The 27567-nt window shown below is 31.2% G+C and overlaps 1 protein-coding gene across 1 annotated transcript in view; it reads left to right on the forward strand.

Annotated features, from left to right (window-relative positions):
• Positions 1–601: 601 nt before the first annotated feature.
• AdipoR (adiponectin receptor) overlaps positions 602–27567 on the forward strand; it is a 37621-nt gene continuing 10655 nt past the window's right edge. The window contains exons 1-2 of the mRNA XM_065498253.1: positions 602–734; positions 16615–17004. Of these exons, the coding sequence (XP_065354325.1) occupies positions 16663–17004 (342 nt within the window). The 5' untranslated portion in view covers positions 602–734; positions 16615–16662. The remainder of the gene's footprint in view (positions 735–16614; positions 17005–27567) is intronic.

Genomic DNA, 27567 nt, shown 5'->3' on the forward strand with positions numbered 1-27567 from the left:
TATATTTAAATATCTACATATTTTAAGCTTATTAACAAAATATTTATTGTTTACATAAATAAGTAAAGCCCTCACTATTCAATTATCTACACTATATTAAGTTTAAATACTTATTTGTTTAATTTTTCATTTTGGTTTTTTGACATTTGTTAAGACCAATTGTTGTTTTTGTAGAACTGACACCACCTTGTATGAATTCGCCTTGGTGCATTTAATAAGGTGCCATCGGCAGCACAGCTGATTATAGAAATAGCACGCACAAATGTCAAACTACATATATAAAAAATATTCGCCCGTACGCCCGTATGTCAAACTCTATATATAAAAAATATGTGAATTCGCCTGTATTTATTTCAATTCGCCACTGCTGTCACCTTGTTAAATACGCCTTGGGCCACTGCTTGTTAAATACGCCTTGGACAAAAAGGTGACAGCAGAGGCGAATTGAAATAAATACAGGCGAATTCACTTATTTTTTATATATGGAGTTTGACATAATGGCGTTCCGGCGAATATTTTTTATATATGTAGTTTGACATTAACGCGTGCTAGTTCTGTAATCAGCTGTATTCCCGATGGCACCTTATTAGATTCGCCTTGGTTCCTCACATACAAAAGAAACTTTTTTACTGTCGACCAGAGATAATTATTTTAGTTATTATTTTATATAACGAGTTAATAAGAATACATATTACATTTGGAGTACAATATTGGACATTTTCTTATTAAAGGCGGTTAGTATATTTACTGTGTTAAAATGTTGTAAAAACAAAAGCTAATTTGTTCATTTGTTTGGACTTCGTAAGATATCTGTTATAAGTAATACAGAAAAATAGAAAATATGTAGTAAATTATTACATGTATGTATGTACAAACGTACATATTTTGTGCCATTGATTTATTTTTATAAAATTTCTTTTTGGAAATGAAATGCTTCGCTGTAACTTACAAAATGTAAATGTACATACATACATAATTATTACAAAAGTATAATTAATTTTTGGGAAATGCAAACACAATTATATATACATACAGTGGTGGTCAAAACATATGCAACCAGCAACAGAATTTTACAAAAGTGGTTTAAACTACTTTAAGATGTAAATAAAAATATTCATTTGCTTATAATATTTTTTAATTAATGCTTTAAAAATAAGAATATGAAATTTAATTCAGAATTTTTTGCATTGAAAAGAAAAAAAATTTAAAAAACTACGTATGGGTTGATATTTCATTGGCCAAAACATATGCAACTAATTGCTTTTAAAGCATTTCTGTCTATAAAACTTAATATTTCGTGGCAAATCCAATATTTTCAATGACGGCCTTACATCGGCAAGGCTGTGAAGCTATCAAATTGGCAATAAAATTTGCAGGAATAGCGTTCCAAGCATCTACCAGTCCTTGAAACATAATATCTGAATTAGTGCAATTTTCGGGGTCGATTCATTGATTAACGATTTCCCAAATGTTCTCAATGGGATTTAGATCAGGTAATTGTGGTGGCCATTCCATTACCGAAACTCTTTCTTGTGCTAACCACGATTTAACAACATGTGAAGAGTGCTTGGGGTCGTTATCGTGCTGAATAACTCATCGAAGAGGATTATTATCTTCAGAATTTGGAAGCATTACTCTTTCCAAGATGTCTATATAGATAAATCCATCCATTATTTCATTAATTTAGAGTGATGGGCCAACTCCAGCAGCAGAAAAATAACCCCCATAATATTACGTTGCATCCTGCATGCTTCACCGACGATATCCCTACGCGCAAAAACCGCTTATATCAAAACGTAATCAAAAGAAACGTTTGAAGTTTGCTATGGAGTATTTAAATTGGCCAGAAAACAAATGGACGACTGTCCTATTTAGCGACGAATCCGAATTTAATATCATCGGAAGTGATTTTATGTGTTACGTAAGCCGACCACTTAACACGCGGCTTCAAGCACGATACTGCAAAAAGACACTGAAACATGGAGGATGCAACGTAATGGTATGGGGGCAGTTTTTCTGCTGCTGGAGTTGGCCCATCGCTCTAAATTAATGAAATAATGGATGGATTTATCTATACAGACATCTTGGAAAGAGTAATGCTTCCAAATTCTGAGGATAATAAGCCTTTTGGATGAGTTATTCAGCACTATAACGACCCCAAGCACTATTCACATGTTGTTAAATCGTGGTTAGCACAAGAAAGAGTTTCGGTAATGGAATGGCCACCACAATTACCAGATCTAAATCACATTGAGAACATTTGGGAAATCGTTAATCAAAGAATCGACACCGAAAATTGCACTAATTCAGATATTATGTTTCAAGGACTGGTAGATGCTTGGAACGCTATTCCTGCAAATTTTATTGCCAATTTGATAGCTTCACAGCTTTGCCGATGTAAGGCCGTCATTGAAAATATTGGATTTGCCACGAAATATTAAGTTTTATAGACATAAATGTTTTCGAAGCAATTAGTTGCATATGTTTTGACCATTGAAATATCAACCCATACGTAGTTTTTTTTAATTTTTTTTCTTTTCAATGCAAAAAATTCTGAATTAAATTTCATATTCTTATTTTTAAAGCATTAATTAAAAAATATTATAAGCAAATGAATATTTTTGTTTACATCTTAAACTAGTTTAAACCACTTTTATAAAATTCTGTTGCTGGTTGCATATGTTTTGATCACCACTGTATGTACATACATACCATGGTAGAACAGCATTGTCATTGTTTTCCATGGTATATACAAATTGTATAAATAAATATGTTTCTCCCTTAGTGACACATCGTTCCAAAGTTCGCTTTAAGTAAAATAGAAATAAAATTAAACGAAAACGTAGTACATAGCATAGAGAATAGACATAGAGCGGAAACTCTTCTGTTAAAGACCTTACTCAGTTGTCAGTAAAGCTGGCCACACACGGAATGATTTGTTCGCCTGATTTGTGATTGAAAATTTTCAATTACTTGTGATTTTGTTCGCGCACAGCCCCATTAACTAGTCGAACACGAACAAATCGGACTAACAAATCATCCGTGTGTGGCCAGCTTAACCTAAAGCTGCCCACACACGGATGATTTGTGAGTGCGATTTGTTCGTGTTCGACTTGTTAATGGTAAGTAATTGAAAATTTTCAATCACAAATTATTCCGTGTGGCCAGCTTTAGTGATGAGAATGTATTAGTTGAAAAAACTATGTGAAAACAAAAACGACACTCGTATGTGTGATTATTTTGAGTAATTTGTTTGAGTTTTTTTCTGTGGTACATAGTAGGGTATTCAATCGGTTAACCGATTAATTTTTGTCGGTCAACTGTTCGAATAATTTAAAATTGACGATTTTCCAATAACGAATAAACCGATTAATTTGTGTAGATTAACCGAAATGTCTTGCACTTTATACAGAAATAATTTTTAAATTTTATTTCTTAACTCTTGAACATTCCCTTTTTGCAGTATATAGTGTTTTTAAGTATAGTACGAAAACTGAAACTAAGGAATTTGAAAATGACATTTTTCTAGAATATTATATGATGAACTTTGTTCTAATGAGTCGAAGGACGACATGGTAATAGACAAAACTAAATACATTACTGAAACGAGTCTTTAATCAGAACTTAACGAAACTATTAAAGTATTAGAAATCTAAAAAAATATGCTTAGAAAAATGTTAATTAAAACTAAAAAAATCGATTAAAATGGAAGCATTTAAATTACATTAATTTTTTAAAAGATTATTTCAGAAGATCTCCCTAAAATATGTCAACCTAATTAAGCATTTGACAATAAAGGGGATTTGAAGTTTATGTCTAAAACATATTCATTAAACTTAATCAGATTTTTGCCATTATTGAAGTATATTTAAAAATATTTTATTCAAAATATTATTGGGCGTTTATCCAAGGCATTGAGCAGCAACACAATTCTGGCCAAGGTTTTCAATTCCTGAGTATCGTTAATATAAGGATTTAGTTTATGCTTGATTGTGGTTATATCTGCAACTAAATCACAAAGCTGTTTGCCGGTACAAACCCCTTGCACCTATACGAATAAGAGAACAATTTTACGAATGTACAACCGTTTGTGTAATCTCTTAATAAGATTTGAGAGACAATTTCATTGGGACAACTCCCAGATACTTGGTATGATGAATGATACAGTGGAATATTTGACGATATTCCACTATATCATTCAACAGCTGGCTCTGTTGTGGTTATATCTTAGAATCTTTGGTGGCGGATAAAACCAAAGATTCTAAAATAAACTACAAAGTCTCCGGCAATGCAATGGAATTGTCCTTTTACGGAGCGCTTTATCTCAATAAACTCCCACAGCCCTGCACACTATCAGCTTGTTCACGCTCTATAGTTTTCAATATAAACTCCAGGAACTTGCCATAATCACGAACATATCGAGCAATAAATGAAAAACGGCATAATTGGTAACACGTGCTTCATAGCGTCTCTATTCCAGCAAATGTGGTATGAAGACAAGGCCTATATTGCGTTTCAAATACGGCTTAAGAACCATAAATAGATAAGCGAAATACACTAAAACTCCACTCCAATTGATTAGCATCATGACTATTGAGCAAACATTAATCTTTCCAGGACACGTTGCAAATAAGGATAAAAGTCTTCTCTCAAATCTCTAGCCAACACATAAAGTAGTTCCAGTAAAGACTGCAGTAACACGTTTGTAGCACAGGCTAGTTTTATACAAGAAAGTCGACCACAAAATCCTTTTGATGCGACAGTAGAGGCAACGTTAGAATTCCTCTGATAAATTTAAAAACATAAATTTTTTTAAAGTCTGATTGAAAAAGGTATCACTATCTTCGGGCAGCTCTTAATTGTCATGGCCTATGTGATATAAAGGCACACGTCTTAGATTAATCTGTTTTTTATCTATTTTAAATATAAATTGCAGTACATATTGTGAACTGTTACATACTACACATATTTCATTGAAAATTTCTCGGAGTATTGTAACATTTTTCTAAACGCTTCACTGAATATTTACAAATAAAATAAACTTCAAAAATCCCCTTTCTTGTCAAAAAAATATAAATAAATGAAACTACCTTGTAATTTTTTGTGCTGTTTTTCTATATCGAACGAGTACTTTGAGTGGAAATTTAACATGTGTTTTGATATTGTAACAAAAACAAAATATAGCAATAATACGAATGGCAAAATTTTTGCATTGACTACTCTGTAGTACGAATAAATGGGCATTTTTTCTATTCGATAGAAAATATGCCCATGAAGTTTTTATTATGTTTTTACTTCATTCTTTCGCGGTCGTCCACATTTAAGCTGGCCACACACGGAATGATTTGTTCGCCTGATTTGTGATTGAAAATTTTCAATTACTTGTGATTTTGTGCGCGCACAGCCCCATTAACAAGTCGAAAACGAACAAATCGCACTCACAAATCATCCGTGTGTTGTTCTTGTCAAGTTTTATTTATTTTTAAAAGTGTTTTGTGTTTTTAACTGTCAAAATGTTGCAAGTAAAACAATGTAAAAAAAGACAATTTCTTTGCAAGATAAATTAAAAATTATAGCAGACCACGAAAATTAAACATCGTTGTTTGAAATTTCAAATAAATATGGATTATCCAAATCCACTATATCGTCACCTAAAATGCAAAATAATGTAACATGACTTTTCATAAGTTTATAGGAGAAGCTGTTACGATGATCGAAATAAAAACCCAGTTGATTCGGAATTATGTGTGTTCAAGGAAAAGTATTTATTAAAAAAGAAAGTACAAAAAAAGGAAGTGAAAAGGAATGTCATACATGACTTACAAATAGTTGCACAAAAGTGCATTAGATCAGTAGTGAACGAGATGCCAGATTTTTATATACCAATACCTCCACTAAAAGCTGGCTTAATGTTCGTTAGACCTAGCATATTAGAACATTTCATATGCTTTTCCTTCGTTACAGGTTTGGTGAGGAAATCAGCAGCTAAACATAACCCGTACAAGAGCGTCTATCGGTCAAATCACTAGCATAATCTGCATCACAAAAACCATACATTTTCATGTCCTCTTTCTTTTTGTTCGTAATTCCCACATTCATGGTACCCTTGAGATACCGGAAAATCCGTTTTACTGCTGTCCAGTGGGTGTTATCGAAATTATTATTGAATTTGCTTAAATAGTTCACAGCGTAAGCTATAACAGGACGGGTTCCTTGAACCAGATAAAGTAAACTGCCTTAGCCTCTTGATAAAGTATATTATCAAATTTGTTTGAGTTAGATTGAGGATTTATTAATTTGGTATTTGCATCAAATGGTGTAGATATCGGATTACAGTCGATCATGTTGAATCTTTTTAAAATATTCTGCGTATACACCGATTGATCAATATTTATTTCATGTTGTTGACGATTTCTCGTGATTCGAAGACCAACACAGCTTCTAGCTTCTCCCAAATCCTTCATTAAAAACATATTCTGCAATCCAGTTTTAACTTTTGTTTTGAGTTCAACGTTGTTAGAGAATATCAACAAGTCATCGATATATACCGTAATGAAGAATATTTTTGAGCCATCTATTTCAAAATATATACATGGGTCAAGCTTAGAAGATTTTAGATCCATTTCTTTCAAGGCATGGTCCAATTTTCTGTTCCACTGACGACTAGCCTGTTTCAACCCATATATAGCTTTGTTGAGTTTACAGACTTTACCTTTAGTATTGCTGCCAACGCCTTCAGGTGGTTCCATATAAATATCCTCCATTAAGTCACCCTGCAAAAACGCGGTTACTGCGTCCATATGTTCAATGTCTAAGTCGAATTGAGGTGCAATTGATATCAAATATCGTATTGAGGTATAGCGTACAACGGGAGAATAAGTTTCCTGGTAATCGATTCCAGATTTCTGGGAACAACCCTTTATCACCAACCTAGCCTTATGTTTCAGCACTTCACCATCTTCCCCACGTTTTATTTTGAATACCCATTTGCATTTAATAGGTTTTACACCAGTAGGCCATGTTTTATTATCAATCAACGATTTATGCTCATCATCCATAGCACGTTTCCAATATACAGCATCCTGACCATTGAGAGCATCCTTAACGGTTGTTGGATCTTCTTCCATATTTGCCTCCACTGAATACAAATGATATTCTGGCATGCTTATCGGTTTCGGTATACGTTGTGAACGTCGGAGATTATTACCACTATCTGTATTTACTATTGTGGTATCAGCTTCTGATGTTGAATTTTCATTTGGTTCATAATTATCACCGGAACCACCACTATCATCGCCAGTTAAAAAATTATCATCGTCCACATCAACAGAATCATTATTATTCTCCACAGCAGCTGCTTCATCTGACTCATCATCCACAAAATGAAACATGTGATCATTGGAACGTTCTTTACTATTAAACTTAAATTCGTTCTCAAAAAAGACGACATCACGGCTCTTTATAACACGCCATCCGTCAGGATTTAGCAAATTGTATCCCTGGTATCTTCGCAATACCCAACAAAAATTAATTCCAGTGCTTTAGGATCCCATTTCTTCCTTATTTCTTTGGCCACATATGAAATTGCACGAGATCCAAAGACACGCAAGTGGTTCAAATTAGGTTTAACGCCGGACCAAACTCCTTGTGGTGTATTCTCTTGTATTGCATAGCAAACGGAACGGTTCATGACATAAACGGCATTCATAACGGCTTCAGCCCATAATTTTTTCGGTAAACCAGCGTGGAGCAACATGCATCGAGCGCGTTCTACAATAGTGCGATTCATACGCTCAGCGACGCCTTTCTGCTGTGGGCTGTATGGCACTGAGGTCTGATGTTGTATTCCATTTTCAGTTAGTATTTTTAACAGCCGTTGACAGCAATATTCCGTGCCGTTGTCAGTACGCAAGCATTTTATTTTTCGAACAATTTAATTTTCAACTCTGGCCTTGAATCGCTCAAACAATGCTGGTACTTCCGTTTTTGCCTGCAATACAAAAAGAAAAATTTTTTGGGAAAAATCATCAACAAATATCATATAATACTTAGCTCCGCCTAAAGAAGTCTCCTCCATTAGACCACAAATATCTGAGTGCACAATTTGAAGCAAATCTGTTGTACGTGTTTCTGAAGTACGAAACGGCTTTCTTGCCATTTTACCTTTGATGCAAGCGACACATTTCTCAAAAGGTTTTTGTTGAAATTCCATTCCAGTTGCAAAATTCTTCGTCTTTATCAAGGCAGGATAGTTGAGATGACCCATGCGGGTATGCAATAGTTGCATATCACACTGTATTGTCACCATACTCAATTGCGATTGTTTACGTTTCAACTTGAACATGTTGTCCTGAAGATCAGCTGTGGCAATGAATTTACCATTTGTTGTTATGTTGCATTTATCACCTTCGAACTGTACAGCGTGACCTCTTTGTGTAATTTGACTTACTGACAAAAGATTTACAGTCAAGTCCGGAATGAATAGCACGTTATGTATAATTACATCTATTGTTTCACCGTTGCGACCTTCAATACTCACTGTAACATCGCCCATACCTTCAACTTTTAGTTTCTCCTTATTAGCAACATAAATCTCCTTCACGTGGGATTCATTAATTTGTTTAAACCAATCTTTACGCATAGACATGTGCATACTGGCACCAGAGTCTATGAACCAATCATCCTTATTTGTAACACCTGCTACAAAAACGGTACAAAAACCAACTTCTGTTTTAGACTTGTTGTTTTTATTTACGGTGCAATCAGCTGCCTTGTGGCCAAACCGGATACAATTAAAGCATCTAAAGCCTTTTATTGTGCTCTCAGCTGGTTTCTTTATGTCCTGCAGTAATTTAGTTTTAATTGAATCGCAGGTTATCTTGACCCCATAACTCTCTATGCCCATTTTCATTGGTGCATACTCTTCTGGGAGTCCTGCCAGCAAACGTATACCGATCCACTCATCACTTACTGGCATATCTACCTCTTTTAGCTTATGAGCCGTTGACACAATTTGGCACACGTACTCCTCGATATTATCCGATGTTGAAAAACGTGCAGTAATTAATTGACGTAAAAGTCCGACTCTACGTGTTAGGCCTGAATCTTGAAACGCCGCCTTCAGTTTATTCCAAACATCATTGGAAGTTGTGGCGTCCTCAAGATCAACAAGATGATTTTTGTCTTCGCTTTTGTGTCAATTTTCATCCCGGAGTCTGGATAAATACCTTGCACCACAAATCTTCATGTAGGAAATAATTCTTCATGACAAACGCCCATGTTGTGTAGTTTTCCCTACTGATTAGTTTTTCGATTTGAAAATTGGATCCGATCGATGACATTAATAAATAAAAATTAATAAAAAACTTTAATTTCACTTTTTCACAATTATTTAATCAGCATCTGGGCCCATAACCTGTTACCATGATCGAAATAAAAACCCAGTTGATTCGGAATAATGTGTGTTCAAGGAAAAGTATTTATTAAAAAAGAAAGTACAAAAAAAGGAATGTCAAACATGACTTACAAATAGTTACACAAAAGTGCATTAGATCAGTAGTGAACGAGATCAAAATCGTAATCTACGATGAATTCTAAGAATGTTTGGCGAAGAAACCATGGGTCTAAAATCAAAACCGAGCTTCCAATTTTTAACGCGAAAATTTTCCTTTTGTATTTTATATTTTTGTTTAAATATACTAACATTATATTGAGCCTTTTAAGAAACTTGACTAGGTTTGGGCTTGTTCGAAATGAAAGAAAGGCAGAAATGATGAATCTTTGCAAATGGAGAAGATTAACTGTAAATTTCACCTGAGGATGCAAATATAAACATAAAATACGAAAGGAAAAGTTTCGCGTTAAAAATGGGAAGCTCGGTTTGGATTTTAGACCCATGGTTTCTTCGGCAAACCTTCTTAGAATTCATCGTAGATTAAGATTTTGATAACCGCTTGGTCGAGAAAAAAATTTACCCACTCTAATGTACATACATAGATAGGAAATCGACATTATTGGAAATATTTGTCCACACATTGCAACGTTATTTACATTAGACATTTCCTCAGTATATTATTGATTTGACCCATACGCCAAACACTTGTTATTGAGAAAAACGACAAATAAGGTTTAGATAAACTTTTCTCAAAATTTACGTGATAGAATTTTATTAAATTTTCACACTTGATTTCGATATACAGTGCCGAACTTCAGTATTGGCACAGGATGCTCATTGTACTTTAAGGTCGATTTAAAGACCATATTGTTGACATTTTTAATAAAAAAATATATTTTTCAGATAGATTGATGAATTTCCTACAGAATACCACCAACTTCATTTCACCAATTTTGAATATTATTTACTAATAACACTGAACACTGCTGAACACATTTTATACCTAAAATCTAAGGATCATATGGTATATTATGAAGATTAACAATAAGAATGTGCCAGAGTTGGGAAACTTTATGCCATTTTATCTTCTTTTATTTAACAGTTTTCGTTTCTAAAACTGTTAATGTCAATTTGTAAAAAATTTGCACAATAATTATCAATTTTGCTGAAAATAGCTAATAAAAAAGGAAACAACAGAATCTGAGCGCAAAATCATCCTTCACTGGCACAATCACAGAAAATAATATGCTTAGATTGTAGAGATTATGGAAAGGAGCCGTTTTACAATTCGGAGTATCGTGCAACGTTTTAAGGGATCATCAACAATTGAAAGTGCTAAACATACCGATCGTCCTAGATCCTTAAGTGATCGAAAATGCAGCCATATAATCAAAAAGGTCAATTTATGTCCATATCTTCAACACAGGTTGCTGCAGAGATTAAAGAAGAGTTTGGGAAAGAAGGTCACGCAGCAATAGCCAGAAGAGTGTTCCAGAAGACAAACTATAGTTGTCGTATTGCTAGACGTAAACCATTTGTTTCATCTGTGAACCAAAAGAAGCGTTTAGAATATGCCGTTTAGGAATTAACGTAAGCCACATGATCAAGTGCTATTCTCTGATGAAAGCAAATGTAATATTTTTCGCTCTGATGGCCGTCAAACGGTATGGAGAAAACCCAATAAAGAGGTGGAAAAACAAAATATTGCTTCAACAGTAAAACATGGTCCTGGAAAGGTAATTGTGTGGGGTTGTATGTCCGCTGCAGGGGTTGGACAGCGGGTGTTCATTGATGAAATAATGGACAAAGTGAAATATATGGATACACCTCAGGAAAAGTGCAGAAAAGTTAAATTTACCATTTTCTTTCACTTTTCAACATGACAATGACCCCAAACATTCGGCCTATACTGGACGTATGTGGCTTTCATACAATATTTCGCATGTCCTACCACACCCTCCACAATCTCCGGATCTCAACCCGCGAGTGAAAGAGGCATTAGTTGAAGAATGGCAAAGTATTGGGTCAGATATCACAAACAAGTTGGTGGATTCATGCCTAAGCTACTCGAGGCAGTTATAAAACAAAAATCACTTGCAACTAAATATTAAATTTTGCAATATTGCTTCCTAAATTAAATGTTTTATAGCTTTTAATGAAATGTGCAAATAATTTTGTTATTAATATAAATAGTGGTATTAAATTGTTGAAATGAAGTTGGTTATATTTTGTAGGAAATCCATCAGTATATCTGGTAAATATATTTTTTTATTAAAAATCTCTACAATACGGCCTTTAAATAGACCTCAAAGTCAATGAGCATCCTGTGCCAATACTTAAGTTCGGCACTGTATGTTTTGAACAAAATACACCGTTACACACCGTTAAGATTTAAATGAAAACAAAAATTCATCAATTTTTTTTTGTTTTCACTTTTTAGGGTTTATCTATATCCATACATACAGACTATTTTTTGTTTTTTTTTTTTTGTATAATAAAAATCTTTATTAATTAAATTTTGTATTTATATCATTTGTATAGAAATCATGTGGAAGCATCATTAAAACTTTTAGGCCCTAATTTTGTAAATCACTTCACCAAAGTGATATTTATATGGAAAGCAAAAACAAAATTTCAAACATTTTAAAAATTTGTTTTTGTTTTATATACAAAATTTTCAAATTATGAAAGGCAAATCGACGTTTGTTGGTGCGTTTGTTTTGTTAAGAATTTGTATATAAAACAAAAACAAATTTTTGAAATTTTGTTTTTGCTTTCCATATAAATATCACTTTGTGACGTGATTTACAAAATTAGGGCCTTAATTTTGTTTTATTAGTATGCATATTTTCAAGTAGTTTGATGAGATGGTGAGCGCTGTGGATCACCATATTTTTTAAATATCTTTCTATTACTCCATGTATAAAACATATTTGGAGCGAAATTTGTGTAGATACTTATATAAATTTAACATTTATGACCGATAGGTGAAATAATGTACCGATTTCAGACAAATTCAATAGGCTTGGTCCTTGGGCGGAAAAAAATTATACGTACCAAATTTTATCGAAATATCTTCAAAATTGCGACCTGTACTTTACATGGACAGACAACCAGCCAGCCAGACGGACGTACAATAGGTTAACGTTATGCTATGAAGACGAAAACTCATACAGTATTGGCCATAACTAAAGCACCCCCTCAGTGAATTTTTTCATATGGTATTTTTTTTGTATAAAAACAAAGTTTTAAATATCTATTATGTATTATTTTCATTTGTTAATATGTTTATTATTGATAAAGAAATACTTTCAAAGTTAACCTTTCTATAAGAGGTAACTTAAAATCAAAAAATATTTTAAGGTAGAAAATGAAACGGACAAAACTAAAGCACCCCTTCAAGGATATACTATAAAAAAAAATTTAATTATTTTTTTGTTGCAAATCCTTTGTTTTGGATGGCACAAGAGCATCTCTTAGCATAGAAAGCTATTTTAACGGCATGAAATAAATCGTGAAAATTGCCGATCCTTATTTCAGCAAATTTCACGATTTATTTTCATATTAACAATGTGCCACAAGTTCTCAATAGGACTGAGATCGGGAGATTGACCAGGCCAATGAAGAACTTGAATCTTATTGCTCTGTAGCCAAATCTTACAAAATTTTAAGGTATGCTTAGGATCGTTATCGTGTTTGAAGCTCCCAATAAGTGGCATCTCTTCACTGGCATAAGGAAACATTATATCTTTCAATACATACGGTACATGAACCTATCCATAATCCCATAAATTTTATGATTTGGCCCAAATCCTTGACCAGAAAAGCAACCCAGACCATTACATTGCCTCCTCCATGTTTAATTGTTCCTTTGCAATACTTAGGATTCAGTCTTTCTCCTTTTGGTCCACGCCTTATTCCAGCGGAACTTTTAAAGTTGTATTTGGATTCGTCAGGGAACAGTACTGTCATCCATTTTTGGACACTCCAGTCGATGTGGGCTTTGGCAAGCTTCAGTCTAGATTTCTTCTTCTTAGCTGAGAGAAATGAGAAATGTTTTTTTTGCTGGTCGTCAGCTGAATAATCTTCTACGGGTTGTTATTTCACTAACGCATAATCTTAAACTTGTTCTTACTTGACTAGCTGATGCTGTAGAATATTTGTGTATTTCTCTTTTGCTTTTGTTTTGTCCGTTGCGTTTTAGTTTTTATATGATTTAAATTTATTTTTAATAAAATTATCTTTTACTAAATGAATATTATATGAACATTAACAATATTAGTTAATAAAATATATACAAAATACATCTCAAAAATGCCGTTTTTATCAAAAATTTTTTGAAAGGCTCAGCTATAAAAATGTGCCAAATGGTGTAGCTAATATGTATCTAAAATTGTATTGGGTAAATTTTTTACATCACATTAATAATTCTTTTTTATGCGAAATAATATTAACTACAGATGCCAATATAAAATATTAGAATTAAAATCCGGATTCTTACTGTTACATTTCAGCAGAACACATATTTACATATTACTTTTTTATACAAATACCCTAAAAATTGTTTAATTGAGTTTTCTACATATTTCGATAAATTGGGGAAAAAGTGCTATTATTTATTTGGTTTTCATAATCTGAGAAATGGAGCGTAACAAGAATAGCAGATCTTCGTCTATATATTTCAGTTGAGAACAAATCTAACAACTCTTGCAATATTTATTGTAAATGTTTACGCTCCAGTGTGGTTTTCTATAAAAACTCTTCCCATCTATAAACTTAGCAGATATTAACAACAACTTTGAAGGTTTGTCGGCCCAGTGATTCAAAGAAACAGCACATCTCTGAAAACTTATTAATTGTAATGTTAACAGATCCCCAACAACATATTCGTGAATTAGCTGTCCATCGAATTTTGAAAAATAGATCCACAATGTCAAATAAATTACGGCTGTTTCAGATATCAAAGATAAATTTAAATGCTACGTCATACTTCACCTTTAGAAATGGGATGAAAATATTACTGAATCACCTATATTAAAATCTGTAGATGAAGAAGGAAAAAACGGAGGAATAGAGCTAATTCAACTCCTGTCTTACTCATGCGGTAAAGAGAGCAGTCAAAGCTGTGAGTAAAGCAACATCAACTTTGTGCAACAAAACAAGAATATTCATCAAAGCTCAGATAGAATCGTTACCAAAATTTGATAGCAATAAGAATTTTGTCGCTAAATGAACACTTCATTATTATTTTGATTATCCTTTCTTTCACTTCTGCAAACATTTTTGTAATACTTTTTTTCTCTAAATATTTATGTGCTGTTTTTCTATAGCGAACGAGTACTTTGAGTGGAAATTTAACATGTGTTTTGTAATTGTAACAAAAACAAAATACATGTAAAACGTTCACTCAAAATACTCGTTCGCTATCGAAAAACAGCACATTAATATGTTAAGGTATTTATAGACGGCAATACTGAGTATTAATATTTGTCAAAAACTCAGTATCGTAATACAATTTCATCGTCTAAACAAAATTTGTATTAGATTTTCAAAAAATACGAATAATTTTTTTGATTTACAGTCGGTATTCAAAATTTTTTTAAAACAATTCAAAAACTTTTTATTTTCATATACATATAAAAATAAAGTTTGCTTAAAAATATCAATCAACAAAGAAATAAAATATTTCTTGAAATACCGAATGATTTCAATAATATTTTAAATTTGAAAAGTGTTAATACTCAGTATTGTGGTCAATAAATACCTTTATATGTATGTAATTATAATTGATTTATATTTTTTACAAATAAATACATTTACCCATGATACAATCAGTTACCAGGTACAATTATTAGAGAGAGTTTCCAATGTTCACCCCTAAAACGTCAAACTATGTATTTAATCACTTAACTTTTTTTAATTTGTTACCGCGATATTTTTTTAATTTGTTACGTTTTAACTGAAATTATACACACATATTAAAAAAATATAGTTTTTCTTCAATTGTTAGTAAATTTTTGTAATAAAAATTTAAATTCAATTATTTTTTTTGGCATTTCCTTTTTATATTTTTTAATTTTCTTTTGTTTGACGTTATAGGAAATGTATAATTGAGAACATACTTTCTACTAATTGTACCTTGCTAATTCTACAATGACATTTACCTAGAATAAACTTGCTTATGATGCTCTATTGTCATTTTCAATTAAATTTTTGAAAAATTCAACATGAAACCGGAGGCAGAAAATTATTTCCGATTGCAGACAAACTTGGTGACATGAAAATAATTATAATTTGGCACATTTTTGTCACCGTGCCCAAAAAAAACTTAAACAAAATTTTTCTTCATACACGGGTGAAACACCCTACTATGTATGTAGGTATATTTAAAATAAAAACACGCTTTTATTAGAATATTTATCAATATTGTTTTTTTTCACGTTTCTGATTAAAATGTGTTAACCACGTACACATTTGTCTCCCTCCCAGCAAAAACTTCGCTTACAAAGCTACAAGTAATGTCTTTTTTAATAACTTACATTTTAAGTACTAAAGTCTAAAAAAACTAAATAAACAAACAAAACAAATAATCAGTTACTTTTTTTCAATTTGCCCATTTTTTTTATTGTATGTTTATTTTTAGAAACATACAAAATAATATGTTTCTGTCTGTCTGTTGAAATCAATTTTTTGAAGACCCCAGATATCTTCGGGATCCAAATCTTCAATAATTCTGTCAGACATGCTTTCGAGAAGTTTGCTATTTAAAATCAGCAAAATCGGTCCACAAATGGCTGAGATATGAGGAAAAAACCAGGACAACCTCGATTTTTTACCTATTTTTTACCTATATCTGGATTACTAAGACATTAACATAGACAATGATAGTCATGGATATCTAATGATAGATATTTCGAAGACATTTGCAACGACGTATTTAAGACCATAGTAAGTTGGACCTACAATGGGTCAAAATCGGAAAAAAAAATTTTGTACCCGAATTTTTTTTCACCAAAATAAAAAATTGAAAAAACAAAATTTTAAAATTTAAAACAAAAAAAATTAAAATTTAAAATAACAATTAGAAAATTTGTGTGCTGATTACAATAACAATTTTTAATTTAATTAGTAGATTGATTTTCCTGTAAAACTGTTAAAATGTTAGTTAGGGCCGTTTGAGTTTTAGATGGGTGTGTTTAATTAAGAATTTATGATTTCAGCCTATTGAAGCCAATCTTTAAAAATTACCCTAATTCGTTATACATATAATGGAAACGGAATATTCTGCAAATATGTTACAACGCAATACCTCAATGATGAACTACTCTGAAGTACGAGTCAATGAACCTCATAGTGATGTTGACTCTCCTGTACATTCGTGTGCAGAAAACAATGCTAATGAGAAAATCATTCGAAGTGATGACGATGATGAATATATTTTCGATGATGTGAAAATGATTTTACGTAAACGCCGTGGTTGGGGTCATGAAGACTCATTATGTACCAATGATTTAGATCTTCTTGAGGATGACGATGTTTTAGCTGAAGAAGATGATGCTGGATGTCCTTTGCCCTCTACTCCTGAGGACACACAACTTATTGAAGCAGAGGTAAGTTTACAAAAATATTTATAGACATTAGACATTCCCTTAAAAAATGGATATGCTTTGGATGGGTCTTATTTTGTTCTTTAAGTGTTATCGATCCGACAATTAATTTGATATCGATAAATAATTTGAGTTTTATTTATAATAATAACCCTTTATTTATAATAAAATCAATTCTCAGCAATTCTCCTCGCACTTCAAGAAATATTTGTAAAAAAAAACCGAAACCGGTGTATCGAATATTATATATTTTCAATAACTCGGCGAGCCGGTGTCTTGTATCGGTATTGAAAAGGTTGATGTCCTAATTTCCGTTTCGGAATTTTGTGGAAGCTTAACAACGTATGAATTATCAAATTGCCAAACAGAAATTTCACTATATCCTATGGTTTAGCCCGACTTAACTAAATTATTTCTTTGGTTACTTCTTATTTCGGATTATGTTGTAGTGGTAGCAGCTATTGTTTGTGTTTTCATTGCAATTATTATTTAAAGAATGAGTCAGCCAAAATTTATCCTTGGTCCTATAAATTATTATTTTTTTAATCACATTAGCTTCTAAAAATATGTCAGAAAAAAAAGTACGTGAACAACTCTTTGGAAGAACACCTAACACTGTCAGAAAAGCAGCTCAGAAAGTAACAATTTGAGTCATAATTCTAGTATAATTAATACAAGTACATGCAAGTGGTAAATAATAAAGAACATAAAGTTTGTAAATTTTTATGAAAAAATATAAACAACTGTAGCCACAGTAGCCTTTTGATCTTTGAAGGGTTAATTGGCATATAGATATGTTTTAAGAATTTTTGAAATAAAGTATTTCAATATGAAAATTCGTATGTTTTAAACAACTTTTGTTCCATTTTAATTCATATAAAATATACAGTGAAAAAAATTAATTAAAAAATTATACATAACATTGTATTATTAAGAGATAGTTTCTGGGATAAGATAATCTACATTCTTCGTTTAAATCAATGATGTTCAAAAATAAAAATGAAGATGTATTGGTGAGAAAGCTACCCAGCAAACATAATGTCAAACACTTAAAATAATAACAAAATGAAGAAAGTTTAGATTTAGGATTTTTGTCAAATAAAACCAATTTATTAAATGAATGTAATTTAAATTTTAAGGAATTGAAAAAATATACATTGTAAGTCCGAAATTCTCTTAAATTTTGTATTTATTTTTGACTTTGTTCAATTGTAATTGAAACGCGTGTGTTTGCTATGCTTCGAACAAGAACAACCAACAACAATGCTTATTAAATTTCTGAAAAAAAATGACGATAGTCCGCCATATGTGTTTTCTTCGCATGCTCAGCGATGAATGAACAAAAGTCGTTAAAAGAGCATAACAAATGTGTGTAAATTTTTCAAACAATTGTTGTATGCAGGGCTGCCAGATGAATTTGGGAAAAAATCGTCAATATCCCGATAAAAAAGACAAAAATCGTCATTTCGAATTTTAAAAATCGTCAAAAAAATCGGAAAATTAAAAAGGTAAAGAATTCTAACAGGAATTTTAAATTTCTATTTAAAAAGTGAACGAAAACATCACATTTATCAAAAAACATTTCTTAAAATTGAAGTTTATAAATAATGGATCACTAAAATAAAAAAGTAAAGCTCAATTTAATTATAATATAAGGTTTTATTCAGAAGTTTTTTTAATTTTAAATAAAACACAAAATAGAATTTAATGTCTATAATCTTTATTATGACCCGAATGAACAATATCTGACATTACTTTTTAAATATAATTTCATTAAAATATAGCATTTGGTCCATTATTTGGAAGGTAATAATGCCTGAGATTAAAGCATAAATTCAAGCTTGGCGATTTCAATTGATGTTATTATATTCTGAATAAATTTTGTTAAAATAGAAAAAGGTGCTTTAGAATTTTTACGTTTTATTTCAGTAATTTATTTACAAAAATTGATTTAAAATCTAAAAATTTTAATTGACAAAGTTCAAAATCTAAATATTCACCAACAAAATGAGAAAATTCTTTAACTATTTCATAAAATAGTACCATATTTTCATAATGCAGAAAATCGTCATTTTCGAGAAAGAAATCGTCAAATCGTCAAATTGCTATTTTTGAAACCAAAAATCGTCAAAATGACGATAAATCGTCAAATCTGGCAGCTATGTGTGTACCCCTCTTCTTTCTTCATGCGTCTCTCTCCTACCCCCTGGGAAAAAGGTAGGAATCAAAGAATTAAATTTAAAGGTTCCCCACAGATGGCAGCACCATTATCCTAGGCCAGCTACAGCAGACCAATCATCTACTTAGTTGGAACAACAACCGATTAACGAAACTGACACAAGGCAAAAATAACAATAGGCTGGATCTTATGGCAACATCCTATATGTATCCTTGGACCAGCTACAGCAGACCAATCACCTTAGCAGGAACAACAACCGTTTAACGAAATTGATACAAAAATAACAACAGTCATGTTATAATGGCAACATCGTACATGAAGACGCACGATACTACAATAACAAGGAGTGCAATCTTACATGAGAAATATGCGAAAAACAACTGCAAACAAATCGTATAAGATGGAAGATGCTTTGTGGAAGCCAAATGCTCCCAAGAGGGGTAATGGAGAAAAATTTTTTTTTCTCAATTATACATTCCCAAAAGAAATGAAAAAATATAAAAAGGAAATGTCCAACAAAATAATTGAATTTACATTTTTGTAACAAAAAACTCAATTTTAATCAAAAATTTACTAACGATTCATGGCAGAACAAGGTACAATTATTGGAAAGTATATTCTCAATTATTCATTCCCTATAACGTCAAACAAAAGAAAATTAGAAAAAGCCAAACGAAATGTCTAAAACAAAAATTAATTAATTTTTTGGTTTTATTAAAAAAAATGTCTGTATGTATTTACGTTTTTTCGTGAAATATTTAAATTAAAATTAAAATTGTTCCAAATAAATATGTGTTGCAATATATGCATGCAAAACATCGCGAAAACAAAATAAAAAGTGATGAGAGTAAATGCTTTATTTGACGTTGTAGGGGTAAATATTGACAACTCGGGAGAGTTGGTTGATTCTGCCATGCTAACGATTGAAGAAAAACTGTATTTGTTTAAATAAAAGTGAATAATTTCAGTTAAAAAATTATAAATTTATAAAATATCGCGGTAAAAAATTTAAAAATTAAGTGAACATTGGAAACTCTACAATAATTGTATCTGGTAACTGATTGTACCATGATACGGTAAAACAAAATTAATTAATAAAATGAATTGTGGTAAATTTCCCAATTATTGATAAACTCACTGACATTTATTGTTGGGGGATAAGCTAGTTTCTTACATTCTCTACTATAAAAAGAAATATTACTAAATATATTATTGTTTTTCTAAAGCCTTTTGGGAAAAGGTTGTCTGCTGATCTGCCCTTAGCAACCCATGGTTTCCCCCTTTATCGCACTAAAAAATTGTTTTTTTTTGCGAGATTTAATATTTGTGTCCGTAGAAAGTGGAGGTATGTTTATATTACATATACCAGTAAAAACGAAAAGTCAAGTGTTTTGAAGAGAAAACAATTTATTCGAAAAATGGCAACACAGCTCGGATATTTTTTCAAAATATTTGTCTTTCATCAAAAATAACAGGAATCGATAAGGGCATTTTGCAAAGATGTGCCACAATTCTCTAAACTATAATTCTGGATTTGAAATTGATGCCGAAAAGTTTGAGGAATATGCTGTAGAGACAGCCCGAAACCTTGTTGAAGAGTCTCCCTGGTACTACTTACCTCCATAGGTATAAAAAATTCTGATCCATGGAGCTGAGGTGATTAAGCATGCATTAGTCTCAATAGGTGAATTATCGGAGAAAGCAGCTGAAGCGAAAAATAAGCATATAAAACAGTTTAGATTGCAACATACATGAAAAATATCGAGCATTGCAGACAGATCATTAAAATAGGCTCTTTTTAAGTTCAGATCCATTTATTTCTGGAGCCCGAAACTTACCAACAAAGAAAATAAGTAGTTTAAGTCAAGGAGTTTTAAATTTGCTTAATAAATGATATATCGACGGCATTTATCCAAAATGGTTTATCTGCAAAACCCTAATTGTTCAGGAGAAGCAAAGAACTGTTAAATTCCTTAACTAGTGAGTATTTAAGAAATCGATCTTCTACAAAATGATTGATAGGCTTCTACTAAATCCTTAAAATATAAATTACAAAATAAATTCCGTTATTCGCATTTTTACGGTAGATAAACCATTTTGTCTTAGAAAATTTTCGATGTAAATATTAAAATGAGTAGATAAACCATTTGTTTGTTTGTTTAAAAAAAATTAAGTTTAAATACAGTTGTTTATCACTTATTATATAAACCTATTTTACAGCATTAATTGTTTAAATATGTCATTTCTTTATAGGATCGTGAGATTATTTTTCTAAAAAACTGACAAATTTCACAAAAAAGTAGGTATTTTTATTTTTTCCGATTTTTTGACGATTTTAAAAATATTTTGCCGATTTTGACGATTTTTTAGTCCAATTTTGACGATTTTATACCAAAATTATCTGGTAACAGTGGGTACACACTTGCTTGTACTGGCAAGTCTCTTCAATTCTCTTTTGTTTTCTAATTTTCACTATGGCGTCTATTAGGTTTTGACATACAAAATTTAACACAGACTTGCTGTGTGTAAACAGTCGAGCAAGTTTAAAAGGGAATCGAAGAGATTTGCTTCAAGTAAACTTCCTGTGTGTAAGGGCACTGCTACACGGTCAATATGCGATATTTATTGACCACCCCAGCCCTCCCCTATCTACGCCAATGGTCGCGATCCAAATCGCAGAATAACTTAATTTTGCGTGATCCATTACAATGGATCACGCGATCTAAATATCACAATATATATTATGATCTAAACATCACAATATATATATATTGAACGTGTAGTAGTGCCCTAAAAGCAGACTAAGATTTTTTGTTTTCAAATAAAATCTAGTCTAAAATCTAATCAATTTACATATGGGCAATTACATATCATCGTACTTGACATTTTTACGCCTATAGAGTGGAATAGATTTTGCAAAAATAAGAGTATCTGAAAAATAAGTTGGTCGCTATGTTCCATTCAGAGAACTTGAATGCTAAAAAGGGCTTCACGCGTACCCATTGCTTCTCTGAAACCAAATTCTGTACGGCCTATAAATTCCTCACATTTTCCATAAAGCCTTTGATGTATTATCTTTAAGAATATTTTCAAAATGTGATTCATCAGGGATATCAGTCTATAATCTTGACACTTTCTAGGGTTATTTTTCTTCGGTATTGTTATGAAAGTGGATTTAAGCCAGTCATCTGAATATGTACCAGTGTCGTTGATTTGGGCGGATTGTGGTTTTTCGTTTATTTCTAATGATAAACTGTGATTAGTTTGCGATGCTCATGCAAATCAGCTGATGCTGATGCGCAGACAATGCATCAGCCATTTTTATGATGCTTGTTTGATGGGTTTTTGCGCATCATATGTTTCACTGTTGCTTTTTAGAACTCATGACATTTGCAGTGTTCTGCAAATATGCTTCCAATTAGCATATAGTGTGAAATGAATTTGACTCCGATTATTTATTTGCTATTATAAAATTGTTTATTGAAACCGAATGTATATTTCACCGTCCGACAAATAGAGAAAAAATTCGTTAGACACGAGAGAAAAACTGTTTTCATCAGTTTTTCAGTTTTTCATTTCGTGATCCTGTGTCCTTTTTTATGGACTTCAAAGTTTTAAAGAAGTACATTTTTCATAAAATATTTTAAAATACTTCTACTGATCAAACAATGTCGAATTTGATGTCAAATGAACAAGAAGAGTTGGAAAATATTTTGTATTATTTTTATTTTATATTGTTGGGATAAAAAGATGTCAAAAATGTCCTTTAAAATTTGTATCCTTTAATATCTATTTAGGTTTTCAATATTATACTGCTTTTAGTCAATTACAGTCAATTGTACAATTTATACAATTGACCATTCAACTGCTCAATCCAACCTGCAAGCAGTGCACTTAAAATAGCGCCAGAAACCACTAAATCTTTAAATAAAACCACTGATCAAAACCGCTAAATTTTTATTTAACAAGCAAAACTTTTTTAAAAACAAAAATAATTAAATTTTAAATCAAAATGTGTACCAAAAATTGTATATACCAAAATTAATTAAGATCAATCCATTAGAAATGATCGTTTTGAGTATATTTCTGAGGTACCAACCAATTTTAAAAACTTTCATGAAACTTCATAATCGTAGCAGCACATTTCATGGGGACGACGACAATTTTTAATAAAAATGAATTTGCTGAAATTAAAATACATATACTTTACTGTCAAAATTCCATTAACCATCTGAGATTGCAAAAAAGTTCTTAAGTTTGAGTTTACAATATTAAGCTGACTAAAAACTCGCTCCACTTCCGCATTTGACCGTGGTATACAAATAATTTGCAAAGTAAAATCAGCTAGTTCTTTGAAAATATTATTTTCTGAAATACATTATTTATTGAAAAACTACCTATTTTTTACAAAATGTCTCGGTTTTTAGAAGCAAAAAGTAAAAAATTATATTAGAATCAATTGCTTCAACAACGATATACATACAATAATGTACAACACATCGTTGTCTTATTTCTGATTCCTTTTCAGACATATTTTCATTGTATTTGTATTTTCGTATTTCAGTTTCAAACTGATGAAACTTTAAGCTTAATGTAATTTTCAAAACATTAGGTTTGGAAACGTCTTTCTGTTAAGTCATTAATACCTCGTTCTCACGACGGCATTATTCGTCATTCGACCTCTCATTCGTCATTCAACCCCCAATTACGAACTGAATTACATGATTCGCCATACAAAATTTCAAGTGTGAATTACCTTGTTCGTACGTAATTCAGTTTGAATTACCTTACGAATGGAGGAAAAAAAGAAAATTATAAAAAAAAATTATAATGTCCCGAAATAAATGTCAAATTGAATTACGAATCTGTCGTGAGAACGGGTTGTTTCGCAACAGTAATTCAGATCGTGAATTAAGTAATTCAACCGCTCGTTGATTTATCGATAATCTATAAAAACAACACAAAGAAAAATCGGTATGCACTTAAAAAATGTTTGAAACATTTTATTATTTTAGTTTCGCTTAAGTAAATACAATTGGTCAATTCACAAGGTCTCTTATCAGTCATATTGTCATATAACACAATAAACATAGCATACAGAGTAGTATTATTTTTGCTCGAAAAACAATAAAAACCATTGTGGAATATTAGGACATTATGACAATAAGACATGATAAGAGACCTTGTGAATTGACCAAATATATAAAAAAGAGCTAAAAACCATCAACTGAAAATATTTTGCAGCTAGAAAAACCACTTAGCGTTTTTTTCCGAAAAATACCCACTAACGACGAAAAAATACCTTCAGATCTAGCTGAAAAACCGCCGTTTTGGCAACACTGCCTGCAAGACAAGAATGAGCTACTGCTGTTGAGTGTGCTTCTTTTATACTCTCAAACAAGAGCTTTTAACGAAACAAATGATCGTTATAATTTAACATACAACTCAACGAAAGAGCTTTTCTCATCTGCAGTGTTGTATTCTATAAGTAAAAGTAAACAGAGTTGTACTTATAAACAAAAGTCACACATGCGAGTGACGTACATACAAAAGTTAATAATCATGAGTATTGTAAATATAAATAAAATATAATAATATGTATATGAAATATGTGATCTGCTACAAGTGTTAAATAAAACTTTAAATTTTCATTATTTTATTTTAAAACTAGTTGATCGCCCCGGCTTCGCCCGGTAGCATTTAGTTAGCTCTTCAAGTTTTACCAACCCACGCACACCAGCCTGTTGTTATTTATTTGCAAATAAAATATCTAAATTTGTACTGCATACTTTAGGGAGCTTTTTTATTACAGTTGACTGGGCTCACAATAAAAAGAATTTCCGAGTTTTACCAGGAATTTTTGAATTTTTTTTCTTTACAAAATTTCGAATCGAATAAAAAAAAATCAGCCAAATCGCTCCAGTCGTACTCACGTGATGACATTACACACATGAACCATTTCATTTTTATATATATAGATCCGGGATCGGCAACCAGTGATGTTAACCGTACGGTAATTACCGTATTGTACGGTAATTTAGACCTCCGTACGGTAGGCAGGTAATTTCTACATTTGTACGGTAATTTTAAAAAGTTTAAATTTTTAAAAATTATATCCCAAACGTTATATTTCCATAATGTGTCTACATATAATGTACATATTTCTCATTAAAATAATCATAAAACTTTGAGGATGATGATAACCAACTACCACTAGACAAAATATATCTACGCGGTAAAGTAATCGCAAGTCTTTCAAGTATTGATATTTCAACATACAAATTAGTATTAAAAACTGATCGTAATAAATCCCCAATTGTTCGATATCAATATTTCTATAATTCCTTTAGTTTTGCATTTCCCAGAAGCTGTTGAAATGGATGAATTTAAATAAATAGATACGGAATTTATATTATAAGGCAAATAAATGATGTTGATAAAAATGGCATTCTGCTGTTATACAAACATGGTCCTATATTCAAAACCCACTATCTTTGATATTCACGAAAATTACTTTTTGATAGTAAAATGTTCAGTAAAACAGCCCTCATCTATGGTGTGAATTTCTTACAACCTATTGTCTTTTGCAGTTTTATTTGCATTTTTGTTATTTCTCTATGTTAAACAATTATTTTTTTCCGAATGCAAAAGCCTCTATCTTTTCAAATAATTTTCAAATATTTTTTTTGGAATAATTTCTTCTTGCAATTCATGAACATGAACATGAATTTTACATTTTGCAATCATTTAAAAAAATGAATTATCATGATTTGTTTTTGGAAAATATAATTTCCATGGCATAAAAATAAATGGTTAAAGTTGGAGTTTGCTTAAAAAGTGTCTACTTTTAAAGTTTTATTTTTTTATCTTATGTTGTATTATTAGCCGTTATCTTAAATAAATCACGTTAAAAACTGACAGATGGCATAAATGAAATCAAAATAATTTAATTCTATTAAAATGCAAAATCCTCTATCTTTTCATTTTTATATACACATTGAATATTTGGAGAAGAAAAACCCTCTAGCATACCGAATTTTAATAACTCAAGTAATTGGCTTTCCTGAAAAGTTGTTTTTTAAGATAGAGAGTTTTGAATATAGGCCCTCGATATATTGAATTATAAAAATAAACCTGTTTCAATAAGAAAATATTATTATTTTTGTACTAAACTTTGGATACGGTAATTTTACCTAAAAAACGGTAATTTTTTTAGGGCTGTACGGTAATCGAAATTAAAAAGTTAACATCACTGTCGGCAACTCCTATGCACTGTGCATTGTGGGCGTTACTAAAGTTACACAGACTTCTCATACGCATAGAAAACACAATTCAGTCTCATATGAGTTGTCACAGAAGAAGGTTGTGTTGTCGCTCGTTTCTTGCTTTTGTTTATGAATAAATGTTAATGCAGAGGTGGATAATTCATATTATTGTTGTACCTTATTTAGCATCTACACTACATATTAAGTAGTTTTTAGAATTATAAACTATTTTAAATGTTTTTTCTCTCAACTTTAGATGCTTAATTGGGTTTTTAGAAGTATCTTGTAAATTATTATTTTTAATACACAATAATTGCTAGACAAATAGGTTAGTTAACATGTTCAGTTTTCCATTCCTGTTTTGTAGTGAAGATGAGAGTACAACTATTTCTCATTTATTGTTTTTTCGCTCTTACACTTATACAAATGCAAAATGTAGTAGTATATGTCTGCCGATCGCGGATATAGATATAGAAGATAGATTTCATCGAAAAATAAAATAGTTAGTACATACATATGTATATTATTTTCTGTTTTTTGTAGATTCTGAAATAATTGTCACTTAAAAACATCGACTAGATATTCCTAAATATATATATTTATATATAAATGACAATTTGTTTCCTTTATGTACATACATACATATGTATTTATATATAAAACTCAAATTAAATTGTTTATTTGTATACAAAAACGGATTATTAAGAAAAGTGTATATTTTTGGTTTTTCGTTTATAGAGACCAGTAGTGTCACGACAAATTGACCAACAATATTCGGCCAGCATTTGGGCGGTATTTTTGTCTTGGTGTAATCTCTCCCCGTGTTCATCACTAAAGTCTCCTAAATTAGTGGGGAAAAAATCCAGGTGGCATAATTTGCTGATTTATTATTGCTTAAAAAATTGTTTATTACATCTTCCAAACTTTGCCACGCTGCCTTTTCCAACGTTTTAATAAATTAGGAAACTCTTTTGATTTCATTAATTTTTTTAATTATGGTCCATTAAATATGCCTAAAAATAAATACAAATAAAAATTTAATAACAATTACCCATTATGATCATTAAACGTACCAGCCTCGATTTTCGCAGCACTTAACTTTGGAAAAACAGTTTTCAAATA

Source organism: Calliphora vicina, chromosome 1, assembly GCF_958450345.1.
Source record: "Calliphora vicina chromosome 1, idCalVici1.1, whole genome shotgun sequence".
NCBI lineage: Eukaryota > Metazoa > Arthropoda > Insecta > Diptera > Calliphoridae > Calliphora > Calliphora vicina.